Source organism: Coenobita brevimanus, chromosome 110, assembly GCF_032717465.1.
Source record: "Coenobita brevimanus isolate Jiangsu-jjx chromosome 110, ASM3271746v2, whole genome shotgun sequence".
Lineage (NCBI taxonomy): Eukaryota > Metazoa > Arthropoda > Malacostraca > Decapoda > Coenobitidae > Coenobita > Coenobita brevimanus.
Genome location: NC_137063.1, coordinates 41969846 through 41997660, shown reverse-complemented (window position 1 = coordinate 41997660; position 27815 = coordinate 41969846). Strand labels below are relative to the sequence as shown.

The 27815-nt window shown below is 42.8% G+C and overlaps 1 protein-coding gene across 1 annotated transcript in view; it reads left to right on the top strand.

Moving 5' to 3' along the window:
* Nucleotides 1-1926: 1926 nt before the first annotated feature.
* The window catches only part of LOC145417372 (microtubule-associated serine/threonine-protein kinase 3-like), a 254880-nt gene continuing 228991 nt past the window's right edge, over nt 1927-27815 (top strand). Inside the window, exons 1-2 of the mRNA XM_080286045.1 lie at nt 1927-2398; nt 3233-3312. Coding sequence (XP_080142171.1) covers nt 1927-2398; nt 3233-3312 — 552 coding nt within the window. The remainder of the gene's footprint in view (nt 2399-3232; nt 3313-27815) is intronic.

Genomic DNA, 27815 nt, shown 5'->3' with positions numbered 1-27815 from the left:
ACCTTGGGTGTGAGTGAAGGGGGTGTTTGCCACTATCAGATTCCTTTTGCATGGCTGGCTGTATCGCTTCCAGGGGCTCTCAGGAGATTATAGTAAGAGGCTGCCTAAAGAGGTGATGCTGCTGCTGCTGCTGCTGGGAGAACCAGGAAGAGGAGAGGGAGGGTTAGAACATATCAGAGCTGGTTGGAGGAACGTGGCTAGTGTATGAAATGAACTAAGATGATGGCAGGAAAATTTTGAAAATATCATAGGGAACTTGGAAAAGGAGAAGGGAGTTCCGATATCTCAGAGCTTGTTAAAGGAACATGGTTAAGACGTAAAATGTGATAGCTTGGAAGGTTTTAGAGCTGTCATTGGGAATTTTAAAGAGAAGGATGACTAGAATATATCTGAGCAAGTAGAAGGAGCCTGGCTAGAAAAAGGAGGTTCTGTATTTATTATAAGGTAACATTGAGAAGGTTTAGGATGTATTAGAGTTGATGGGAGAAACATAGCTCGGAGATGAGGCTTCAGAGTTGCTCGAGTGGCTTAAAATATAACAGTTGAGGCATTGAGAAGGTGAGGTGTTGCAATAGGTGAGAGGTTTTAGGATTGGGAGAGGTGAATTTCTCTACGTTTTCTAGGAAGAGTAAAAGACCAAGTTGCAACATTTGGTGGGAAGTGGTTCGATTAATCATTGCTAGGAATCAGTTAGAATTACCAAAGACTGATGAGCAATAAATGTCAGGAATTGCCAACATTTATTGGGTGGTCAGAGAAATGTCAGGAATTTATTGCCAACATTATTTTGTGGTCAAAGAAATGTCAGGAATTTATCAGAAGTGCTATAAGGACTGCCGAGAAGGCCGTGGTGAAAGGGTGAGATACTACAGTCAGGGTTATTTTGCCGCACCATAAGATCCCTTCGATGAGTTCCCAGGTCCTCCGTTACGTCTTTTATGATGCCTCGTTGTATTGTCTGGCCCCATGTTGTTATATTCTGCGTTGTTGTTTGTTGTTGAGCCAAGATTTTTTTTTTTTTTTTTTCGGTGTATGGATTGTCTGTTTCATGTGACGTGGGAATTTTGCTGTATTAACTTGTATTCCAGGTTTTGTAGCGTTTTAGCCGTCAGTACCGCATCTTTGTTAAGTAATGGTGGTTAGTTTCTTTGAACTATAGAAAATTGTCTGGCGTTGGCCGGACGAAATTGTAAAGCGCTAAATTTTCCGTCAGGACGTTATATCAGATTCTTTTCAACATTTTCACAGTGATTTATCTTCGTTTAAGAAAAATTCTTACGCTAGCTGGTATGACATCCAAGTTCCATACATAGCAGCCAAAGGGTCACTTTATTTTAATATATTTTAGGGGGTTTCCCGTATTCGGAGAGTTAAAGATTTTTTCTTTGTTGAGTTCTTGTGTTCGAAGCAATATCTGTCGATTGTTGTTCCAAGAAAGGTGTTTACCTTGGTGCAGTGAAGGAGTGGTGAGTGTCCTGAGGTGTGTGTCTGTGTGTGCTGCCGGAGTGTGTTGTTGTTGCCGGGTGTTGCCAGAGCGATAAGAATCTCCACGATATATATTGATACTGAGGCAGTGCTACCCGAGGGACACCACACACACACACACGAAACATTATTTTCATGGAGGCGAAGGTCGTGTGTGAGGCTACCTAATGTGTTAAGAAGGAAGTTTCAGGTGCCTAATTATTTTTTATTGTTTTCAGTGAATCATAATTACAGCTAAGTGGAAATCGAGCGACTATAAAGGAGTGTACAGACATTGATGAAAGTGTTAAGACGTTGATGGTTGTGTTAGAAACGTTGATGTAAATGCCAAGGCGTTGATGAGAGTGAACGCAGCACCGGTAGTGAGTGTGGTAGTGGTGGAAGAGATGCCGGGCCGCCCCCTGCCATCCGCCGCCCCCACCCCGCCCCTGGAGGAGTGACATGGCCGACCCGCCGCCCATCATCCGCATCCGGTGCGAGGGGTCGGAGGACGAATGCTGCTCCTCGGGCGGGGAGGAGGTGGCGGCGCAGTGGGGCATCGCTCGAGCCCCCGCCCCAGACAAGCGCCACTCCGCCCCTGAAGTTCGCATTACCCCAGGAGCCGTACAGCCTCCTAGGGCATGGCTGGCTCCTCAACATGGCTCCTATGTCCCAGGGCAAAGGTACTCTCTCCCACACCTACTGGCAAGGTCACCAGCGGGAGAAAAAAGACTCTCGGCCCCCTCCTGCCTTGCCCCGCCGCCCAACGCCCTGGGTTACTCCGCCTCTTACTCCAGCAGCCCGGCCTCGCACTATGGATCTCGCCGGTGCTCTCTGGACGAGGCCTTCAACCTGGATGATCTCTGGCAGTATCGTCGTCTGGCCAGGCTACACAGACGACGCTTCTCCGATACTGCCCGCCTCGACACGCCAGGTATAAATCACACACACACACACACACACACACACACAGTTACATTATTACCCAATACAGTTCATTTTTATATCCTGCTGTAAAGTTGGCATCAGAGACTGGAATTACCTTCATTACTCTCTTGTGCATAATTAATGGCAGAACACGACACACAAGAGCATAAGACAGTATTTTCTTACATTATGCTTTTGTTCTGAGCATTGTTTCTGTTCTGCTTTAGTTATTTGGTAAGTTAAAGTTAAGTTTGCTGTTGGCATTTTACTTTAGACCGCCTCGGAATAACAGGTAAGGACGGAGTTGTGTTGGTAGAAGTATAATTCTCTCTCTCTCTCTCTCTCTCTCTCTCTCTCTCTCTCTCCTTGCAGTAAAATGCTTCCAGGTATGTATCTCTCTCTCTCTCTCTCTCTCTCTCTCTCTCTCTCTCCTTGCAGTAAAATGCTTCCAGGTATGTATCTCTCTCTCTCTCTCTCTCTCTCTCTCTCTCTCTCTCTCTCTCTCTCTCCCCTTCCAGTAAAATGCTTCCAGGTATGTATCTCGTAGTTTTATATGTGATCACGTTAGAGTATTTTTTTTTCCAGAGAAGGGTAAGTTACTGTGCATTCCTTAGCGTCTGGTGAGAATTGTATTGAATTTTTACATTAGAATGAATTCGTAACTTTTTAGATTGGTTTCAGAGTAAAATTAATTACTTTTTAGAATATACACGAATGAATTTCTTGCGTTTTGAAATAATTTTGGGCAGGATGGCTGATAGTGACTTCTGTAATATAATTTTTGGATTATTGATTGCTTGTGTTTTCAGGTGTTTAACGAAAGTAAATCATTCTATTTCAGGCGGCAGTGAAAGCTCCAACCTACTACGGATGCGAAACTCTCTTCTGGGACAGTCTGCACCGTCGCTCTCTAACTCGTTGGTGAGTACCCCATGAAGCATCCGTTCTCTCTCGTAGTTAGCGATTGCAGAGAAAATGGAGTTGTCCCGGCGTATTGGAGGGGTAGCCAGTGTAGATGTGGCCTGCGTACGGTAAGTCTAGTTAGCTATATTTTATTTAACTGTGGATATTGTCTTGAGTCAGCCATTCGAAAAAGTTTAAAAGAAAGACGACTATTCCATTTGAAGGGAAGCAAATGTCTGTAAAAAACGGATGGTTGTGGATGCTGAGTTATTGCAGCCGTGAGATGTTGGATATTTTTCAGCTCGCAAAGTGGTCGGTGGATTTTTTTTTTTTTTTTACTCGTTAAAGAAACTGTTTCCAGCTCACCTGAAGGAAAGTGAATTAAAACTCCATATTTGATACAACCTTTAAGCAGTGTGGTATGTTCAGTGCATCGTTCAATTGACAAAGGAAGCAATACTGTTTAACTTTCGTCTGCATTCTATACCCTAGTTATGAGGACTCTGGTATTGCTGTTGATTATAATTCACACTTAACCAGTTTTCGAAGCCCTCGTACTGTGTGTGTGTGTGTGTGTGTGTGTGTGTGTGTGTGTGTGTGTGTGTGTGTGTGTGTGTGTGTCAAAGAATATTGAACTGAGAAGGGATCATTCATCATATCCACGTCTCTCTCTCTCTCTCTCTCTCTCTCTCTCTCTCTCTCTCTCTCTCTCTCTCTCTCTCTCTCTCTCTCTCTCTCTCTCTCTCTCTCTCTCTCTCTCCAGTTAATTCCTAAGCTTCCCTAATCCTCAGCAGTTTCCTATCTCCTTCTGCATTCCCTCTCCTCCTCACTCCATCCTTTCTTTATATTCTTTTCTTTGTCATTCTTTATCATTTATTATACATTTATTTTTACTTCTTTGTGCATTCACTTTGTTTAACTTTCCATCCTTTCGATAATTTTTTTTTCTTTCATTATTTCCTGTTGTATCCATATTGCCATCTTCATTTCCCACAGTTCCTCACTCCATTCATTCTCTTTACTCCTTTCTTTATTTTCCCTCTCTTTCCTTTTTATCTTTCATACTTTTTTTTTTCCTTTTTGGTGTTTTATTTCGCTATTCATAACATTTTATTCTCATTCTTTTATATCGTTCATGTCTTATTGTTAGTACCAGTCTCTCTCTCTCTCTCTCTCTCTCTCTCTCTCTCTCTCTCTCTGTCTGTCTGTCTGTCTCTCTCTCTCTCTCTCTCTCTCTCTCTCTCTCTCTCTCTCTCTCTCTCTCTCTCTCTCTCTCTCTCTCTTTCATCATCCTCCACCCTATTCACCCACTTTACCTACCCTCTCCCCTCCCCCACCCAGCCCCTTACATTAGCCGCGAAAGTGACAAATGACCCATCAGAGAGAGAGAGAGAGAGAGGTGCGTGTGAGTGTGTGTGAAACAGGTCTCGAAATTCATGAGTCAGCCAACATTATGCCCTACAAAACGAAGATCATTATTTTCTGAAGCTGAATAAAGTACAGTAGTTTGGGAGTGGCAAGAAGGAAGTGAAACACGGTATCGAAATGAAGAGCCTAAAGCCGCCTTTTTAATTTATATTTTCACTACGATGATGCCTAGTACTCTGTTACTACCTGGTGATTTAATACAGCGAAAGTGAGAAGGCTTTGATAAAATCTTAGCTAACCACTTCAATACAAGACTTATTTGCTTGAGGAAAATAATTCAGATAGCACACACACACACACACACACACACACACACACACACACACACACACACACACACACACACACACACACACACACACACACACACACACACACACACACACACACACACACACACACACATCATCCTAGTGCATGGTTACGTATCCAAATTACTCAAACAGTGGCCAAATTTAACAGGAATGAATTACATCAGTGTTTAGATTTATTGGCTAATGGCATCGTTAGTATAATAACAATAACAACAATAATAGCTTGTGATGTCCTTGTCCTGGTTTATTAATGGACGCAATCAACTCACAGGTGCTCATAACAAGGTGAATTGGGTGTCCATAAAGAGTTAATTAAGTGTTCGGCCGGTGTTTGGGGTAAAGTGTGTGTATATGGCTTCATGCGTTCTCAGGTGGTGTGTGAGAGAGAGAGAGACAGACAGACAGAGAGAGAGAGACAGAGACAGACAGACAGACAGACAGAGACAGAGAGTAAGTGTGTTATGCAATTAGGGTAAATCAGAGAAATAACATAGGGAGTTAGAACACACACACACACACACACACACACACACACACACACACACACACACACACACACAAGTGTGTTATGCAATTAGGGTAAGTCAGAGAAATAACGTCGTAGGGAGTTAGAACACACACACACACACACACACACACGGATGATTAATGAATGTGTGTGTGTGTGACACAGAGAGAGAGAGAGAGAGAGAGAGAGAGAGAGAGAGAGAGAGAGGGGATGAATATATACATTATTATTAGCATGTTATAGTGTGTTTATATGTGCATTATTCATATAATGGATAGCTGACCCGAAATACACACACACACACACACACACACACACACACACACACGTTATAATGAATGCGAGAATACAGTAATTTTACCTGATAGGAATAATTAACTGTGCCATTAACGTAGCCCCCCCCCTCTCTCTCTCTCTCTCTCTCTCTCTCTCTCTCTCTCTCTCTCTCTCTCGTGTAGCGGACAGGTCATCGCAGCCACAAATTGGAGCCCAGGCCAGGTGGAAAATCCGGTGCCTTTGAATTACACGGCCCCAGTCACTGTCAGAGCCGAGGTAAACATGTCAGCTAATCTAATTGACGGGCCCGTAGTAGTAGTAGGGGTAGAGGTAGAGAGGGAGGGGTAGAAGAGAAGTTAGAGGGATAAAGGAGTAGATGAGTCAGTGGAGGGGTGGAGGAGAAGGTGGAGAAATAGGGTATAAGGGAGAAGTAGAGGGGTGGAGGTAGTTGGAGAGGTAGGGAAAGATTAATGGGTATGTGGATGGGGAGACGAGTATGGGAGAAAACGGAGTGGTTGAGGTATTTTATGGTTACGGGAGTAGTTGGAGTGGGAGATTGGGAGAGTAGGTGAGGGAGTCGAGGGATAGGGGATATTTTGGAGGGGTTGAGGGAGTAAAAGTGATAGGAGAGAAGTTGTAGTGGTAGAAGGCTAGGGGACGGTGTTTGAGTGAAGGAAGATTTGGAGAGAATAGGGGAAGGGAGATTTGGAGGAAGGGGTGAGGAAATAGGGTTGAAAAGTAGTGAGGAATGGGAGGGAAGATGGGCTGGTAGATGGGTAGGGGAGTTGAAGGATGATAGGGAAAAGTGAAACCTGTGAGTAGAAAGAGTGAATGTTTAGGGAGAGAGAGAGAGAGAGGGGCGCATCCAACTCAATTATGAGTTTTAATGAAGGGTCAGAGAGGTGTCGCAGGTGGTGTATCATTAAGAGAGAGAGGAGAGGAGGGACGGAGGGATTGGAGTCAATAAAAGTATAAATGGATTTTAGGTCGTCAGTAAAAATATGAACGGCCAGTAAGGAGAGAGAGAGAGATAGAGAGAGAGAGCTCCCGTGGTGTACCTGGTCTTGGAAGGTATAATATTGATTGAACGAGTCACGCTGTTGTGCGGTGGATGATGGATGATGCTATTACTCCCTCAGACCCTCTCCTATCCCTGTCCTCCCCAAATCATCCTGTTCCTGTCGCCCTCTTCTTTCCATTCCCTTCCTTCACTCATTCTTCCGTCATTCTACCTAAATGTGCCCTTTTTATTTCCATCCTTCCCTCTACTTTCAATCTCTTTCCATCCATTTTTTCAACCTTTCATCCTCTCCTTTCCATCCATCATTTTCCTGCGTCTGCTTATGTCACCTCCTCTTTATTTTGTCCTTTTCATCCGTCCTTCTTTCCTTGAGTTTTTGTCTTCTTCCTGTTCATTTCTTTCATCTGCCTTCCATTTCTCCTCCCTTCGTTCCCAGTCACTCCTTCTCCCGGTCATCTTGGCCGTCTCCCGCGTTTCTATCCAGTCCTTGACCTTCCAGCCTCTTCCCCAGTCTTCCCCAGCATCCCATCGATTTTCTTAGACACTCGTACCCTCTCCAACTTTTCCGCCTCCCACAGTCACATCCCAGCTTCCATCTGCCCACTCACCGGCCACTCTCGACTCGTTCACTTAATACCAGCCACTCAACTCTACCAGATTCGTTCCAGGCACTCTTTAACTCTACCAAGCTCCTTCCAGTCTCCCTGTTACATTCCAGTTAATTTCAGTCACTCAGCCCTTCCAGACTCTTTCCAGTCACCCTCCACCTATTGCCAGTAACTCACCCTTTCCAGGCTCTCTCTCTCTCTCTCTCTCTCTCTCTCTCTCTCTCTCTCTCTCTCTCTCTCTCTCTCTCTCTCTCTCTCTCTCTCCAGTCCCTGCCAGTCCAGCCACTACAGTCACTTTTAACCCTCAACGCTCTCCCCAGTCACTCTTAGTCACATCCCAGTCGCTACCAGTCACTCTTAACCTTTCAAAACTCTTCTCAGTCACACACCAGCGACTACCAGTTACTCTTAATCCTTCCAGACCATCCACAATCCCTCCCAGTCACATCCTTGCACTACCAGTCACTCTTAACTCTTCCAAGCTCTCCCCAGCCCCTCCCAGTCATACTTCAGTCACAACAAGTATACTCTTGCAAATCCTCCCCAGTCTCACCCAATCACTTAACCCTTCCAAACACTTCTCAGCCCCTCCCAGTCACACCCCAGCCACCACCAGCTCCCACCAGTCACCCCAGCACGCTACGCCGTTGCCAAAATCAATAATCTACTCTTATCAGCACCGCGTTTTGGTCCCCCGGTGTGTGTGGGGCTCTCTGGGGGGTTCTTGTCGTCGTTTTTACTCTGGAGGGACACGACGCTCCTTGTCTCTTCCATCCTCTCTGTCTGTCTGTCTGTCTCTCTCTCTCTCTCTCTCTCTCTCTCTCTCTCTCTCTCTCTCTCTCTCTCTCTCTCACACACACACACACACACACACACACACACACACACACACACACACACACACACACACACACACACACACACACACACACACACACACGCACATATCGGTCCCTTCCTTCTTTTACACTCCTTTGATTCTACACCATTCTGCCTCACTCTTTACAGACCTTCATTCCTCTTCATTCTTTTTGCTTTCTTCACCGCCTGCCCGTCCTTTTCTTCCTTTTTTCTTATATCCTCTGTTCCATCTGCTCACTTCCTCTCATCTCTCTGTTCATCCTGTGCCCCTCTCCCATTCTTCCCCTCCCACACCATCCCCTTCCCTCTCGTTCCTTCCATCCATGCGATTTCGTTTCATCTGTCCCATTCCAAACTCCATCTCTTCTCCTCTCGCCCATTTCATTCCATCTCACTGCATTCCAGTTCTGTTCTCTCCTTTTCATTCCGGTTCATTCCAATCGTGTTTCCCTCCTACTCTCCTCTCCTGCCATCCCGTCTCTTTCTTCTTTGTTCTCTTCCAATTCTTCTTATTCCTTGTTCTCCTTTCCTGCCATCTCGTTCCCTTCCTTCCTTTCTTCTTTTCTTTTCTCTTCCCTTCCTTTCTTTTTCCATCTTTTCCCATCCCTTCCCTTCCCTTCCCTTCCCTTCCCTTCCCTTCCCTTCCCTTCCCTTCCCATCCCATGGCATCCCATCCCATCCCATCCGTTCCCTTCCATTTCCATTGTCCCTTCCCTCTCCTCCCGTCTCCCCCTAGGATCCGTCATCTCCGTGGGCCCCTCGTAATCGTTCGTTAGGACCCGGGGTCGAGTCGTTCCGATTTGATAATTCCATAGCCTCCCCAGTTTCACTCTTAGGCCTCCTCCCTGGATTTGGTTGCTTGTTCTTTTATCTTATGGTGTTACTTTTTCGTGATTGTGTGTGTGTGTGTGTGTGTGTGATTCTGTTTTTCTTCTCTACCTCTTATGATAGTGTTGTATGTGGCTTTATATGCTGTATTCTAAGTGGTTTTGGAAAATTCGCAAATCATCTACCTTAGAGATTTATTCTGCACGCTATACCTCAAAATTCTGTTATTAATATGCAAACTCCAATAGTAAATGATATATATAACGTACAAGATGTTGAGATGTAAAATGCCAAATAAATCGCGAAGGTAAAGGTGCTTGTACGTCTCCTGTGTCACCAAGAATGCAACCCTGAGTGGCTTAATCTCCGGAGCCTCAGTGTTAGGCCTCTTGTGCTGATCTTTTATCTTCTTCCTTTTTCTTTTTTTAGGCTTGTTTTCCTGGGATTAATGTTTTCCTCCATATGTTTCCCCCATCACCTTTTTTTTATTGTGTCTTCTTGTTTGTCGTTTTTTTTCTCTTATTTTGCCTTTCCTTTCTGTATTTTTCTGCTATATACTGTTTCCCTTTATATAATCTCCTTTTTAGTCAGTTTGTATTTTGTTCATAGGCATTTTATTCTTTCACCATTTTTTTTTAAAGATTCAGCATCGTATGTTCTCTAATTGTCCGTTCCCTTTCCATCCCTTCTGTAAGTATGTGTTATTTTGCTTTTTGTATTGAAGTTGTTCTTGCTGACGCGTGAAAAAAAAAAAAATGCTTTTACCTAAACTTGAAGTATTGGTACTATAAGACATTAGCACAACATCCTTTCCATGGTACATATTTGTGATAAGCATAATATTCTAGTGTTAATCTCATGTTTTAGCTCAATGTAATACACGTAGAGGGGGGTATAGTTTTAGGCAAAGTTAGAGTAAAAAGAGCATAGTCAGCTGGTCCTTCGAATGGGGTTTCTCTACAGTCTCTAGAAATAAAGTGATGTGGTATGAAATCGTAGGAAGGAGACTGGAGAGAGAGAGAGAGAGAGAGAGAGAGAGAGAGGAGGGATGTCTGAGATGAGGGTCAAGGGAATGTTTGTGAGTGCGAGGGGGGGGGGAAGGGCAAGTAGATTGCGAGAGGAATATAAAAAGTAAGAAGTTGAGGGAATGATTGTGTGAGACGAGAGAGAAGGAGAAAATTTCAGTGAGGAAAAATGGGAGCGAGAGTTTGAAGGAACTGGCATGTGAACGTGAGAGGAAGATTTAATGAGGAGAAATGAGAACGATTAGAGAGAGAGAGAGAGAGAGAGGTTTAGGCAATGAGTATGTGTGTACGAGGGTGAGCCAGGAAGTTTTTGAGTGAGAAAATGAGAGCGAGAAAAGTTAGAGTGAGACAGACAGGAACTGGCGGATATAACTCCCGGGATCTTGCAAGTTTAACACCAAGTTTTTATGAGGGCGGCGCCAGGGTGTTTAGGAGGAAAGGGGAGAGGAAGAGGAAAGGAGGAGGAAAGGGAAAGGGGGAGGCAGGGAGGAAGAAAGGGCGTAGGTGGGAGTGCGAAAGGGGGGAGGGAGAGGGAAGAAAGGGCGTAGGGGGGAGTGAGAAAGGGAAGATGGGAGGAAAGGGAGGAGGGAGGGGGGAAGAAAGGGAAGAGGGGGGGGGAAGAGAAGAGGAGAATGGTGAGGAATGTGGAGAGATAAGGAGTGAGTTTAGAGGAGGGATGGAGAGGAAGGAAGAACGGGCAGAAAGTTGGGGAGAGGACAAAGGGGAGGGTGGTGGGGAGGAGGAAGAAGAGAGGGGAGGTGAGGAAGAGATTGAGGAGGAAGAAGAAGGAGGAGAAGTGGGGATTGAAGAAAAGAGAGAGATGAGAAAATTGGAAGATGGAGAGTAGGAGGAAAAAAAAAAAAGATGGAGTTGAGGAGGAGAAAGGAGAGTGGGGGAAAGGCTTAGAGTGGAAAGGGGTGAGGGAAGGATGGGAGTGGAAGAGGAAATAGAGGAAGGATAGGAAGAGAGGAAGAAGAAGAGGAAGGATAGGAAGAGGAGAGAGAGAAGAGGAAGGATAGGAAGAGAGAAGAGGAAGGATAGGAAGAGAGGAGGGAGAAGAGGAAGGATAGAGAGGTAACATCGCCATAACTTTCCCTCAAACTCCTGTAGCATTTTGTCTTTAGGGTTTCTCACGGCATAAGAAAATCATCGTGTAATATTTGCATGTAATGTTTAAGTGTTCGTTCTCCATTTTCTTTTTATTCTTTGATATTCTTACTTCTATTTTGTATGTGTGTTTATTTATTAGTAGGCTAAATATTTCTACGGCGTGGTGTGTTTGTCATAGTTACGTATATTTATTACTTATTTCTGCACATGTTTTAACCTTATGTAATTATATGTTTGGTGTTGTTGTTCATTTGTAACCTGCAAGAACATTTCCTTCGGCTTTTTTAGTTTCTTCTCCTTTTGAGTTTTCTTAATATTGTTTCCTACCCCCGTTTCTGAAATACAGGGAGATGATGATGATGATGATGATGATGATGATGATGTGGATGTTAGTGTTAGTTATAATGATGATGATGATAATTGACTAGATGGAGTTAGTATTGGTTTTAGTGATTGTGATGCTGATGCTGATGATAGTGTTGGTTGTAGCGATTGTGATGATACTGATGATGATGGTTGTGGTGATGGTAATGATGATGACTGCACGCTTATTTGTTGATTTACTAATTAAAGGAGTGCCGTTGTTGAGCTAAATTGGTAAATTGGTTTATCAAATGCTGACCCAAATTCTGGAGGCCATTGAACCCTGTAGTTCTATTTATTTGTTGTTTAGATGGAGTCAAAGAACGGGAAATAAAATTGTGTGTGTGTGTGTGTGTGTGTGTGTGTGTGTGTGTAAAATGGAGCATGTGTTCGGTTGTTTGTTTAAGCGAGTCAAACAGTAAATAGTCAAAATATGAGTTTCGTTTCATGTAGCGTATAATATATATATATATATATATATATATATATATATATATATATATATATATATATATATATATATATATATATATATTTTTTGGGGGGGAGGGTTCAAACGCTAAATTGTAAAAAAAAATATTGTGTATGTAATTAAAATAACATAGGTTCCATTGCTAACGGTGTATGAATGTTTGTGATAAATTGGATAGTACTGTTTTTTATATAGTTTTTGTTCGGTAGTGAAAGTGGAATTCGATGTACAAATACTGAAAATATTTTAGTCAAATTGTAAACTGTGTTTTGTAAATTAGTTTTTTTTTTATGTAATGGTGAAAGGAAATACAAATAAAATGATTAATGAAAACGGAATCATGTTAGAAAGCAGGAACAGATGAAGAATAGGCAGGGGAAAAAATAGACATGAAAAAGAATATGAAAAATAATCTATGAAAGGGAAGGGAATGTAGATAAAAACAAAAGTGAGAAACAAGAGAATGGAAGAGAGAAGAAGCAATATTTGGACAAGAGAGAGAGAGTTACAGTGAAGTAAAAGAGAAGTGCAGAAATGATGTTAAGACAATTTTGCAAGAAAAGGAGGAGTAATACCTTAAAAGTACACGGAAGGAGAGATTGAAAGAAGTGGAGAATGTAACATATGATTCAGAAGGAAAGAAGTGAAATGTACTGAAAGTTTACATTACGTAAAAAGAAGAAGAAAGGGGAGAGAGAGAGAGAGAGAGCAGACTGAAAGAAAAGAAAAACAGATATATAACAGAGAAAGGAAAGACAGAAGTCAGAGAGAGAGAGAGAGAGCAGACTGAAAGAAAAGAAAAACAGATATATAACAGAGAAAGAAAAGACAGAGGTCAGAGAGAGAGAGAGAGAGAGAGAGAGCAGACTGAAAGAAAAGAAAAACAGATATATAACAGAGAAAGGAAAGACAGAAGTCAGAGAGAGAGAGAGCAGACTGAAAGAAAGCAGATATATGACAGAGAAAGAAAAGACAAAGGTCAGAGAGAGAGAGAAAGAGAGAGAGAGCAGACTGAAAGAAAAGAAAAACAAGTGTATGACAGAGAAAGAAAAGACATTGGTCAGATGAAGAATACATGGAGAGAGGAGAGATAGAATGGCCCTGGAAAAACAAAAGAGTAATGTCTGGAAATGAAAAAGAACAAATGCAACACAGTAGAACGGACAAATGAAGGGAACAGTTGTGTACCAAAAAACGGCAAAAATATAAAAGGCCATTGAAAAAGAAGACACAGAAAAGATATATAGCCCATGGGAAAGCGATATAAGATAGAAAAATGCCAAAAAATAAAATACAGTGATTAAAAGAAAACAAAGAAAATGAATAAAAGAAAAGACACACAGATAGAGGGAAGGCTGTGAGACGAAAGAAAAAGTCATTGTTAGAATATAGGCATAAAATTTAACTGTAAATAAAGTTACGTATATTACAAAGCTGAACAACACTTAGAAAGGAAAACGTTCATTAGAAATTAGATAGAAAGAAAAGATTGGTAGATGAGAGGAACAAAAATTAATGATGGAGAGAGCTGAAGGGGAGAGAAATGAAAAAGAGGGAACGAACAGAGAAATGATGGATGGCAATGGAGAAAAAGAAAGATTGAAACTGCAGGAGCCCAAAGGTTGTGAAGTTGAGGAGGAATAGAATTTTAGAGCGGGTGGAGGTTGTGGTGTGGCGTGGTGGGGGGAGGGGGGTTGGAAGGAAATTGGGCACCTCGCCAGCATCAGGGAAGGAGGAGGAATTGGAGAGGAGGAGGGAGGGTGTGGAGAGAAGAGTGGGAAGAAGAAAGAGAGAGAGAGAGAAATGAGAGGGAAGGAAGAAATCAAAGGTAGAATGGAGGAGATGAAGAGAAGTCGGAGTGAGTAAGATGAGACGGGAGGAGGATGAGAGAAGAGAGTAACAAGAATGAGTGAAATGAGAGAGGAGGAGGAAATTGAAGGTAGGAGGGAGGAAATAAAGGGAAGTCAGAGGAATGAGTAAGACTTGCAGGGAGAAGTAGCGACAAGAAAGGCGGAATTGAAGAGTAGGGAGAAGGTTGAAAAGAGAGGGTAAGGAAGAAAAGAATGAGGGAGGAGGCAGGAACAGGGAAGGAGGAGATGGAGAGAAGAGGAGGAAAGAAAGGGGGAGAAAGGAAAATTGGGAGAGGAAAGGAAAAAGGAAAATAAGTGGACTTTAAAAGAAGCGAGGGAAGGGGAGAGTAGGAGTTGGAGAGAGGAGCAGGAAAAAGTGAAAAGAGGGACGGAGTGAATTAGAGAGGTGGAAAGAAGAGAATGGTCTCGGACGGAGGTACTTGAAGAAAAAAATAAGAGGAGGAAAAGAGGGTAGGAGGGAGAGGAAGATTTAGAAAGAATGGGAGAAGAGGAAGGCAAGGGGAAGAAGGGTAAGAGGGAGCTGGAGAGGAGAGGAGGAAAAAGAGAAAGATAAGAGAATAAAGGAAGAATAGAGAGGAAGTTGAAGATGAGGGTGAAAGTGGAGTAACTGGGAGTGCGTGTGAAATTGTTGGGAGTAAAAAAAGAGGATGAGAGAGAGAGAGAGGTTGGACTCATTCTGAAAAGGGGAAATTGAAAAGGAAGTTTAGCGTGTTCACAAAGGATGAGAGAGAGAGAGAGAGAGAGAGAGAGAGAGAGAGAGAGAAGGAGGAGGGGGGGAGAAGAGTTGAAAATAAAGGGGAATAAAGAAATTTGAAGGATGAAGATCGAAAACTATGAAATAGATAAAGAGAGGGGGTTGAAAATAGAATTAGAAACGACCAGATATTCAGGAAAAGAAAGTAGAAAAATGAAGAAGCGGAAAGGAGGAGGGAGACAAGGAAGACCCAAAGAAGAGACATTGAAGAAGGAAGAATAGAAGGGGGAGAACAGAAAGACCCAGGCAAGGAGGATAAAGGCAGGAAGAAAGGAGGCGAGAGACAAGGAAGACCAAAGCCAGGAGAATGAGTGGAAGAAAGGAAGAGGAAAGTAAGAAGACCCAAACAAGGAGAACAAAAGAAGAGAGGAATACGGGAAAAAAGAATAAAAAAGAGGGAGATTGAACTCGAGAAAGAATTGTTGACAGAAGAGTGGATGAGGGAAAGAAGAAAGATAAAAAAAAAAGGTGAATGTAAGAAGGAAGCGTGGAAGGAGATAATTCCAAACCTGTCCCCCATATATTTTGTTTTTACGGTGGACGGTTCCCCTCACAATAACTCCAGAGAATCAGCCCCAGGGAAGCCTAATATCTCACACAAAATCATATTAATTTTGGGTTGTTGATGCCGCGTCGTCTTGGAAAGTTGCCTACAAATCTTATCTCAAAATTCAAGATTCTTATTAATATTAGCCTTTATTTCTTCATGGTTTCCTCATGCTCTTTAAAAGTTGCAGATGTCTTTTTAAAACTAATAATCTTATATGAATTTATTGACTTTTCTAGTGCAGTGGGCCTGACTTAAGTTGCATAAATCATCTGTTATGGGCAAGAACGTAATGTAAGAGACATCATCGTGCTGAGAGATCTCATTAAAAATTGGGTATAATTTCTTCACTAGACGGGTCCCTCCCAAGCTGCATGAAATTCTCTGACATTAGCAACAATAAAATATCATATCGTACCAGGGATTTTACATTTTTATTTCCGATATTGATGTTTGGCGCTCCCGGAAATTCCACGCGAGATCTCTCCAGAATTATATAAAAGAAATTCCTTGTATCCATCCTTCATAATCAAATTTTTCAGTCAGAACGGGTCGGAATTTCTGTATATGAATTTGTTTGTGTGGTGTGACCTTGAAAATTCCTTGTAATTTTTGTATTCACTAGTTTGGATAAGTACGCTTGAGAAACGATAAAATATCTGGTTTTCATGTCAGTAATTATAAAATGTAATTCTGGCCAAACCACTTCAGTACCATGACCTCCTACTTTCATTTTCTTCTTATCAGCATACCCAGCCATGTAGGAGATTTAATATTGAAGGGAAGGGAATAATCTCAGTTGGCTCCTTCAGTATCATGATTTTTTTCTACTACCAGACGATTTCTTCAGCCAGATGAGAGATTTCACTCTGGAGTAAAACTAATGTCCATGTAGCTTTCATTACAGTGACGACTTAACTTTCTTCTTGTTATTACCAAACAATTTTATTCAGTCAAGGAGAGGCCCCTCGGACTGAAGGGTTTAGTAGGCAAAGAAAAATCTTGACCTAATGTAGTGTAGTTTACTCCCTACGTGATCGGTACAACTGTCGTATTCTATCCCAGCCGAATCCAGACGATTTTGTTCAGCTGAGAGTCACAGGAACCTGAGTGTTAATACTAAAATCATTGACTATGATAATCGAGATAACTAATTCTATTGTGGCTGACTCCAGACGATTTTATTCAGGTGAGAGTGAGTCATAGGAGCCAGAGATGTGTATGTAGCTCTGCAGATATTTTACGGCACTAGCATCCCTCACCAGCCCTACTGAAATACTGGGAAACTGAATTCGGTCGGTGATGCGTGATATGACTGAAAAGATTTTGAGAGATTAAAATGATATAACCTCGAATTTCAGGGTTAGTTTCCATAATTTCTCTACATTTCTGTCGAAAAATCCACCCACTTTCCAGCCAGACCCTCAGTGGAAATTAGTTTTAATAAGTTTTGCGTGATTAAAATGAAAATGAGTCAGAATTTTCAGGGTTAGATGCCATAACTTAAACGTAAGACAGGCCTTAAATTTCATGCCGTATTGTTGTAGAAATCTGTATTAATTATTGTAAATTTTCCAAGGGTACAATTATTTGAAGTCCGATGCTCAAGGTTAGATTCTGTAAATATTGGAGTTTTGCTAAATTTTCTGTGTCACTGAAAAATCTGTATCATGTTAATGAACATCATTCGTGGAAAAATTGAAAAGATTTGCAAGATTAAAATGAAACGGAGTCAGAATTCTCGAGGTTGGTTTCCATAAAGTTACCGGGAGTTTCATGATATTTTCCACATTATGGCTGAAAAATCCATATCTCACAAAGCAGCCTCTTGGTAGGAAATGGCTGTAATCTTTTATGTGTATTGATCGTTCCTAGTGGTGGTGGTGCGTGGGATGGGGTGAAGGTGGGGTTGATAACAGTAGGCGGGGGAGAGATAGCAGGTGAAGAATGGAGGGATATTATGGAGGTTCTGTAATGTGCGTGGGGTGTTGTGAGGGTGGTGGTGTGAGAATGAGAGTGGAAGGTTGTGTGGTGTGGAGTGAGGGTGTGGATACGAAAATGGAGGGAAATGTAGGATAATACAGTGTGAATGCATTGTGAAATGGAAGAGATATGGAAAGGATGTGCTGTTAGGGTGGTATGAACGGGGAAAGGAATTACATGGGACAGAGGTGAGAGGGTGGTTTAAGAATGGACCCTGTGTGAGTGTGGTATGGGATGAAGGTTGTACATATAGGAAGGCTAATGGAAGATGGGAGAGTGATATGAAGATGAAAGTGATGTAGAAATGGACGAGAGTAGTATTGGATGACATTAAAGGAAATAATAATAAGAAGAAAAGAAAGGGAAGAAAGAAAACAGAGAGAAGCGAAATTTCACATATACCGGACAGCGAAGGGCAAAGACAAATAGGACGAAAAGAGAAAAAAAAAATTGCGAAGAAAAAAAGACTAGGAGACAAATAACATTACAAAAAAGGAAAAGAACGAAAGGAAAATAAAAACGAAGGACGGGAAAGACAAAAAAACAAATGTTGTGACGAAAAAATGTCAGAAGGGCGGGGCTGACAATAACACGACAGTATACCGGTAACAAGACCAAAAAAAAAAAAAGAGAGAAAAAAAAAGAAATAAAACGGAGTGACACAGGGTAACAAGACGAAAGAAAGTAAAAAAAAAAAAAAAAAGGAAGAAAACATAGTGCTCCCGTGAGAGGCCAAGGACAAGTGACATCCCAAGACAGATTGGCTCATTCGGCGCGCGCGCACGCACGCACACACACACACACACACACACACACACACACACACACACACACACACACACACACACACACACACACACACGCCACCAGTCTATCACATGATATATATATATATATATATATATATATATATATATATATATATATATATATATATATATATATATATATATATATATATATATATATATATATATATTTCGCCTTCATGTTTTTTATGAACAGTTTTATATTGGGTTGTGCACTGTCATCATTTTTATTTTATTGTCGTCATTACCAGCCGCGATAGCGAAGCTGGTATTGTTTTCAGTTTGCCTGTATGTGTGTGTGTGTTTGTAAGCACGATAACTTCGCAACCGCTCAAGATATCACAAAAGTTTACAGGTATGCAGTAGGGATGAAAATTTCGGATGAGTTCGAAATTGATGAAAGTAGGTCAAGACCAAGGTCTTTGTGATATGTAATGAGAGCCGGGAGGAAGCTGAGGCAGAGCTTGAGAGATGGAGATATGCTCTGGAGAGAAGGGGAATGAAAGTAAGCAGAAGCAAGACTCAGTACATGTGTGTAGATGAGAGAGATAACAGGGGAACCGTGAGGCTGCAAGGTGTAGATGTGGCAAAGGTAGATGAATTCAGATACTTGGGGTCAACTGTACAAAGTAACGGAGAGTGTGGTAGAGAGGTAAAAAAGAGAGTGCTGGCGGGATGGAGTAGGTGGAGAAAGGTGACAGGAGTGATGTGTGACAGAAGGGTCCCTGCAGAAATGAAAGGGAAAGTTTATAAGACTGTCGTAAGGCCAGCCATGTTGTACGGAATGGAGACAGTACCATTGACAAAAAGACAGGAGGCACAGTTGGAGGTAGCAGAATTGAAGATGTTGCGTTTTTCACTAGGAGTGACGAGGTTGGACAAAATTAGAATCGAACATATTAGAGGGACAGCACACGTAAGTCAGTTTGGGGACAAAGCTAGAGAGGCGAGACTGAGATGGTTTGGACATGTGCGGAGGAGGGATGAGGAGTATGTCGGGAGGATGATGCTGGAAATGGAGTTACCAGGCAGGAGAAAGAGAGGAAGGCCAAAGAGAAGGTTTATGGATGTAGTGAAGAAGGACATGCGGGTGGTAGGTGTAAGAGAAGAAGATGCAGAAGACAGAGTAAGATAGAGACGGGTGATCCGCTGTGGCGACCCCTAAGGGGAGAGCCGAAAGGAGAAGAAGAAGGTCAAGGCCAAGGTCATAGTCCGAGCCGCGCTAACTATGTATCGGCTTGCGGCTTGTGTGATTCCCCCACTTGGGGGGACCTGTGGTTTATTTATATTGATATTTTTTGCATCGGTTTCACTTTCATTTCATTTATTTTACTATGTATATTAAAATTTTTTTATAAATGCATATTATTTGCTGTAAGTAGTTTTTGCTGTGTCCTACTTTTTTGTTTGTTTGTTAATCACTTTTGTTGATTGTTGTCCGTGTGTTATTACTTCGCTATGTTAAATCCACATTTTACACGTGTATTTTATTTTTACTATTAAACCAGGCTTTTTTAAATATCATTTTTCATATTTCTCAGTTTTGTTTATTCGCTTCTCTCCCCCCCCCCCCTTTATTTCTGCTGCGTCGGAAGAAACAAGATTTCTGACAGCGACGTGCATCCACATTTTTCATTTTGTCTGCATTTCTTTCTTCTTCACATCCGTGCTTTATTTTTTATTTTTTTATTCATATGTTAACTGCAGTTTGCGTAGCCGTTTCATTTAATTTGAGATGTATTTATTTGTACGTTTTACTTCGTTTCCTTTTTTCGCGTATTTATTCACAGTTGTCTTCTTTTTCTTTCTGGAAATATGGATAATCTATTCACATTGCTGTGTTTTTATTTTTAATACTTAAAAAGTTTTGTTATATAGATGGTATTTTACTACTCACTTCGATAACCGAGTGTAATGTGTAAAATTATTAGAACTTTTAACATACCTGTCTTTTTGAGTCTGTGAGGCTGTCTGTATTCTGTCCATCTGTATCTGTCAGTTTGTATGGCTTCACGCTGTTCCCTTTGTTACGGCTGGGGTGCTGGGGTGGGTGGCAGAAACAACGCCACAACTTTATTTTTGCTCGACTGCAATCCTTTATTTCATCTCTGCTCTTGTCCTCCATGCCAGCCTTCCCTCCAGCACATACGCCTAAAGCCCGTCCCTCTGTCGTTCCTGATCTCCTGTGTGATATAGCTTCGGTTCTGCATGTACAAATATTGGGGCTGGATATTTGGTCGTGTTGCGCGAGAGGGGCGGCATTTTGGTTAAGTCTACGGAAACGACGCGCCTCGTTTTATTTACTCCTACGTTCTCATTGCTACCCCACCAGTTAAGTTGCATTATATTAGCGTCGGTTTTGAAATTTTAGCGTCTTGTCTTGGTTATGGAGACGAGCAGCTGAGTCTGTTTATTATTACACTACAGATCCCCCACCCCCCATCTCGGTATTTATCGCAAATCCACTGTAGTAATACTCATTGTTTCTTCTTTCCGGTATTTCAGTCTTTGGCAGTTTCTTATTATATCTACCTCTGCCTCACACTGTCTGTCTGTCCGCCTATATATCTCCAGAACTGAAACAAGTCTCGACGATATTGGTGATGGTAGAGTGGTTATGGAAATACTAGTGGTGGTAGCGATGGTAGTTAGGTGGAGTGGTTATGACAGTGCAAGTGGTTAATGTGGTGGTGGTGTTATGGAGGTGCTAGTGGGTGGGTTGGCAAGAGGGGTGTGTTGTGAGTGCTGGTGGTAATCCCGTTTTCATTATCGCACAACACCGCCTCTCCATTACGGTCATAGAGCCGGTGTTAGCCTTACCTGCCACCACCTGAGGACGCTCTTAGGGCCGCTCTTTGTTTTCACTCACCTGATCCTCAACACCTGGGACACAACCATCCTAAGTGACGGGTGTTGTCCTTGTGTGTGTGTGGTTAAGGATTATTTGAGATGGTTGAGAAGTTGCTCTCTCTCTCTCTCTCTCTCTCTCTCTCTCTCTCTCTCTCTCTTCACAAGTCGTTAAATTTACCTATATTTTTACTTATTTACATCCATTCACTCCTGTTCTCATCATCTGTCCACCTCTTTTAGCCCCTTTCTCAGCTCTCACACCATTCCTAATCCATCCACAAATGTCCTATCCAAGCATCTATCCCTCCTCCTCTCCCTCTTCCAAACCTGGCCTATCCAAGTGTCTATCTCTCTTCCTTTCCCTCCCCCATCCACATACATCCACACCTACCATATCTGTCTATCCACAGCCCTCCATCTCTCTCATCCCCTCCATCGCTAATCCCACACCTGTCTTCATCCATCCACACCTGCCACCATCTATCTACTCACACCCCTACAGCTACTTTATCTGTTGGCTCGTACATCTCCTGCTGCCTCGTACTCACCATCCATCTTCCATCCTACCACCCCATCTCCTCCTCCTCCTCCCCTTCCTCCCTTCCTCCTCCTCCCCTTCCTCCCTTCCTCCTCCTCCTCCTCCTCCTCTTTCTCCTCCTCCTCCTCCGTGTTATTTCCACCTCATCTGTCTCCAATACCGTGAGATGTCCAACATTTTTCTTATTTTTTCCCAGGCACCGATAACTCATCTTAGATTCTTTCCCCCTGATTTCTCTTTTATATATGTCTTTCTCCCTCTTCATTTTCTTTATTCCCCATCCTTGTTTCTCCACTTCCCTCCTGCACACTTTCCTCCCCATCTACCCTGTTCACTGTCTACTTCACTCGTACTCTTTTCTATTATCTTTCCATGCCCTTCTGAGCTGTATGGTCCTTTGGTCCAAGTTCGGGGAATTCACCTTTTTTTATTATCTGCCTTTTTCTATGTCGTTTTTTTCCTTTTTCTTTTTTTTCTTTTTTACCTACTCGTATCTTCTCCCCCCCCCCCCGTCCTTATTTAGTCTACTCCTTCTTACCATCAACCCTCCGTTTTCTTTTCATCCCCTCTTCAGTATACTTTCACCTTGTCCCCTTTTCTTCCAGTCTTCCTCAACCTTACATCTTTTCCCGTACCCCTTCTTCCTTCTACCGCCCCTTCTCCCTCCTGCTTCTCCCTTGTCTTCCCCCTTCTCCACCTTCCCGACAAAGGCTTCCTACCCGCCGAGAAACCCTCCAAGCTCCCCTTTATCTCTAGAATGCAGCTACAGCCCCATTCACGGCGTCTTAGAGGCTCTGGACACCAAACGTATCCCCTACACTGCGATGACCACTTCCGTATATTTTTTCTTTTATACTACGAGATTATTTTGGTCATCTTTGGTGAGACTTTTCGAACTGGAAACGTTAGATAAACCTTTCACTGACTCCTTGATTTGAACTGTATTGTCTCAGTAGAAAAATTATGAGTTTAAGGGATTGTATGGTCACTAGCGGCACTGTCTTCCTCTGGTCACGTGGAGAGCAGTGGTATGGCCTGGGTAAGGAATTTCCTTCTGAAGATGGGCCGTGTATTACTGCTTCCGTCGGGTTTGTTTCTTTTATATATTCCACCATAATATACGGGTACCAGGACGTCTTGTAGTGTATATTGACCTCTTAACTAGATTTTTTTCTACAGGAGGCAGACGACTGTATTGAAACTAGGGGAAGCTCTCTTGTATTGAAGTTAGCCCGGTCGAGTACTTACAAGACTAGAAACGGTGAAAATCTGTTGATGCGTAAAGGCTTGTAGTACGTGGAAGACATAGATATTTCATGAATAAGCAGAGGGAATGCTTGTTTTGATACTGATGATGATAAATAGTACTGACTATAGTAAACATGTGAATAAATGGGGGATTATTTAAGAAGACGTTACATTGTATATCAGAATTTTGTTACGTCAGAGAGATGGATGTTGTGTAAGAGGCGGTATCGTTAGTGTAATTACTGAAAAGGGATGTTTTTATTCACACTTGCACATCACAGACTGGCGGAGTTACGTAATGTCTTGCCACCCCTCCCATCCCCCCTGTGTCTCTGCCTCAGTATCATCATCCTCCCTCCCCTACTACTCTACCTCTTCCCACCCCCATCTCTCCCCGCCCTGTGTCCCCCTACCCTCTCTCATTTCCCACCACATTTGACCCCCCTACCTCCCTCTCACAGTCTCTCTCTACCCTACGAAATCCTCTTTTTCCCTTTTCCTCCCTTTTCTTCTCGCTCGCTTCTCCCTCCAATTTCCGCACTCTCTCTCTCTCTCTCTCTCTCTCTCTCTCTCTCTCTCTCTCTCTCTCTCTCTCTCTCTCTCTCTCTCATATTATTCCTTCTTTTTTTCTTTCCTCTAGTACTCCCATTTCTGGATCCTTTTCCCTGTTCCCTCTTATCCTTTCTTCAATTTCTTCGCCCATCTACATTCCACTCCTTTCCCCTATTCCCTCTTCATTTGTACCGCCTTCCTCTACGTCCATTTCCCATTTAGCTCCGACCGGCCAGCTAACTCTCCCCCTTCTTCTTCTCTTCATTTTATTTTTTCATTACATCATGCCCTCCATAAATCCCTCGTCTCTCCTGTAAACCCTTTCTCTCACTTTTCTCCCAATTTTTCTTTTTCCTTCATTTCCTGTCCTCTCCTTCCTCTCTATATTTTGTCTTATTCCGTTTTTCTTCCCTTGTATCCTTTCCATAACCATCTTTTCCTTTCTTGGCAGTCTTTACAGTGTTCATATTTTCCCCCTTTTCACTCTGATAATTGCTTTTCTGCCCCTCTAGTTTCGTTTTCCGTTTTCACCTTCCCTCCCCCCTCTTCCTTCTTCACTGTCCTTCCCAATTATCCTTATTTTTTTATTATTATCCTTCCTATCCCCTCCACTCTTCCTTTATCATTCCGTTCTTTTACCCTCCTTCCCACCTCTTTCCATTCCATTCTCTTTTTTTTATCCTTTCCATCACGAATTTTCCTTCCCTTCTGTTTTTCCACTTGCCCTTCTTCCTCCCTCAATTTTTTCCCATTTCGCTTTTCTACTCTCTCTCCTTTTCCTGTCTTCTTTCTTCCTTCCCTCCCTTTTCCATCTCTCTCTTCGTTCTCTCCCTTCTTCCTTCCCTTTTCAATTATCGTACGTTTTCTGTGAGTCTTCCCCTTCGTTCCATGATTGACTGCCCAATTCTGCGTCTCCCCTTATTTCCTCTCTCTCTCTCTCTCTCTCTCTCTCTCTCTCTCTCTCTCTCTCTCTCTCTCTCTCTCTCTCACCTTTTCTTCTTCCTCTTCCTCTTCCTCTCAGGTAATGGCCATTTTGCTTTTCCTGCTCATTATCCTGCGTCATTTTTATCCCATTTTCGTTGCCTCATTCCTCTTCCTCCTCCTTTCTCCTCGTCATCACCAACTTCCACTGTCTTTTCTCTCTCTGTCTCTCCTCTCTTTCACATTGTCTCTCATTCCTTCATCTCTTTTCCTCCCCTCTGCATCACACTTTTTCTCTCCTCCCTCCCGTCGTCCCTCTATTCGTTGTTTGCCCTCGCCTATCACCTTGCACTCTTTCTCTGTCGCCCCTTTATATCATCTCTCCCCTCTCTCCCTCTTTTCCCACCGTCACCTCACACTCCCCCTCCCCTTCCTCTCTCTCTCTCTCTCTCTCTCTCTCTCTCTCTCTCTCTCTCTCTCTCTCTCTCTCTCTCTCTCTCTCTCTCTCAGCAATAATCACCACACACCTGTCACATACCGGCCCTCATAAATTACACATTTGCTGGTTCTCACAGTTTTATATTGCCTTATCCATCTACTCCCTCCACTTCAGCATTTTCTCTCCTTTTCCGCCCCTTACCTTCCTCCTTGGGTTTGCTTTGTTTCCTACACCTTCAGGTCTTTGTTATTTCCTCCTCCTTCACATAATTATCATCACTGTCATCGTTACCGGTGTCCATCTCTTCCTCTTCCTCCTCCTCTTCCTTTTCTTTCTCCTCCTCTTCCCCCTTCTCCTCTTTCTCCTCCTCCTCCTCCTTCTCCTCCTCCTCCTCATCATCATCATCATCATCATCATCATCATCATCATTTCATTTTCACTTTCTCCTCATCCTCCTTTTTCTAATGTTAATATACCTAATATTATGATGATGGTGATTTTCCCTCTTTCCCTTCTTCCTCCTCTTCCTCGTTAACCTCCTTCCCTTCTCCTCCATCTCTTTCATCTTCAGCTGTAAGTAATGACTGCCATTGATCTGCTCCTGCTTTCCTCACTCTATTGATGAGAGAGAGAGAGAGAGAGAGAGAGAGAGAGAGAGAGAGAGAGAAACGTAGAGGAAATTGAAGAAATGGGGGTAGATCGATGGGGGGGAGAGAGAGAGAGAGAGAGTGGGGGAACAATAAACGTTGGGAAAGGAAGGAACGGGGGTAGATCGATGGGTGAGAGAGAGAGAGAGAGAGAGAGAGAGAGAGAGAGAGAGAGATGAAGTTGTAATGACCTAACATATTTAAAAGAAAGCCAATTCGTGCAGAAGCTTGTAGTTATGGAGGGAGCAGGTGTGTATAGCAGGTATGTACTATGAGACTGGCGAAGGTGTAGATATACCTGTTGAAGGGATCTTGCAGGTGTACTGTAGATGGCTTGGACCTGTGTGGGTAGCAGGTGTAGGATGGTGCGAGAGGAGGGAGGTGTATAGCCAGAAGCGAATTTCATCTGTAAACAATACGAGAGAGAGAGAGAGAGAGAGAGAGAGAGAGAGAGAGAGAGAGAGAGAGTCCACAGCAGACCAGGATGAAAGATGGAAGAGAAAATCTGATGAAGGTAGGATGAGGAAAGGTAGAGAAACAAGAGAATAGTCCAATCACAAGAAATGGAACAGTGAAAATGTAACACGAAAGAAATAATGTAATATAGATGGTAAGTGAAGGGGGATGAAGATTTTGAGCGAGGGAGGAAAAAAGTTTATGCGAAAAACTGGAAACTGAAAAAAAAAAAATGAAAGGATAAATGTCAACAGTGAGACGTGGGTGGAGCAGAACGAGGAGAAGTGGAGGGGAGTGAGAGAAAAGTGTGAGATGGTAGTGAAGGGAGAGAGAGAGAGAGAGTTGGGGGGGGGGGGTTAGCGAATAGTATCGTTTGTCTAAATATCCCTAAACATTACAAGTCATGGTGCGGGAGGACTTGAAGAATGGTGGCCACTTAGAGAGAGAGAGAGAGAGAGAGAGGCGGGAGAGAGGAAACTCGTGTGCAACTGGGAGATAAAGTGACGTCAACTTAGGAGGAGGTAGTAAACAAGAGGAAGAGGAGGAGGAAATGACTTTAGGGCGACGGTGAGCGCATGTAGAGGGGATAAGAGGAGGGGGAATAAGAGGAGAAGGAAGAAGAAGAGGAGGAGGGAAGGGAGGAAGATGGATAGGAAATAGACGAAAGAGTTACAAAGGGAACGAGAGGAAAAGAATGTGGAGGTAAGAGGTAGGATATAGAAGAGGAAAACAGAGACGGAAGGGAAAAGAAATGGGGAAGAAGAGGGAGGGGAAGAGAAAAGGAAGAAAGAGGGAGAAGGAAAGATGGAAGACTGGGGAGGAAGAGGGACAAAGTGGTAGTAGGGAAAATAAGAGAAACAGGAAAGAGAGGAAGAAGGCAAGGAAACAAAGTAGGAGATGGAAGTAGCAGAGAGGCGGCGAGAAGAAAGGAACAGAAGAATTAAGGGGCAGAATGAGAAAAGGAGGAGGAGAGTGGGAGATAAAAAAAAAAAAAAACTGAGATGAGGAGGCAGGAGAAGATGGAAAGTCAAGAAGGAAAATTAGAGCGGAGAAAAAGAGAAGGAAGATGATGACGAGAAGAAAGGAAGGAGGAAGTAAAAAAGGCGGAGTATAAGAAAAGAGAGGAACAGGGATACAATATAGATAAAAAGGAGTTGGGTGGAATGTAGAGAAAAAAAAATAAAAAAAGACAAAAAGGAAATAGGGAAAGGCTTAGTTGAATAAAAAAAAATAAAAAAGGGTTGTTAGATATAGAGGTAGGGGAAAAGAGTGAGACAGTGGAGGAAAAAATGAGAGAGACTGGAGGGGAAAAGGTGAGGGAGGAAGGGAAGGGAGGGGAAGTGAGTCGTGATGGATTTTTCATTCGCCCTTATTGGGAGCTGAGATGAAAAATGGTGAGTGAAAAATTCCGGGGCGGTGATCCACGTCTGGTGTTCCCTGTATGGGTTTATTGTGTACACTTCGCTCACGTGTGCATATACGTAACGTACATACTTCCCTGTATGCATAAAACCACCCATAAATTCATTCACATTTTACACAATTTTTAGATATAGGCACGCAACCCCTCCCCCCTCTCTCTCTCTCTCTCTCTCTCTCTCTCTCTCTCTCACTAATGCATCACTTCCTCGTTGTGTAAAAAGGTGTATGTGTAGCAACGGCATCTCTCGAGTACACAAGGGGAGGAGAGGGAGAAGTGGGTGAGAAGTGGAGGAAAGTGAGAGGGGACGGGGGCGGGAGAGGAACACATGAAAGGAGAAGAGGAAAGGAGAAGACAAAGTAAAGAAGAGAGGAAGAGGAAGCGGAATGACGATGCGATGAAGGTGAGGGGAAGATGAAGTCAATAAGAGGTGGGATAAAGGGAATAAAGAGAAAAGATGAGGAGGGGGAGATGAAAGCGAACTAAAAGGGGGAGTAAAAGAAAATGAATAGAGTGAAAGAAAATGAATAAGGGAATGAATAACCCTGTCTGAGTTGATGTATTAGAAAGTTTACTCTTGCTTCCTCTTGGCCGATTTTTATTCATTTATGGAAGTTATTTATTTATTTTTTGCTTACCCTTCACTAACACCTTCAATGAGTGATTTTCCCC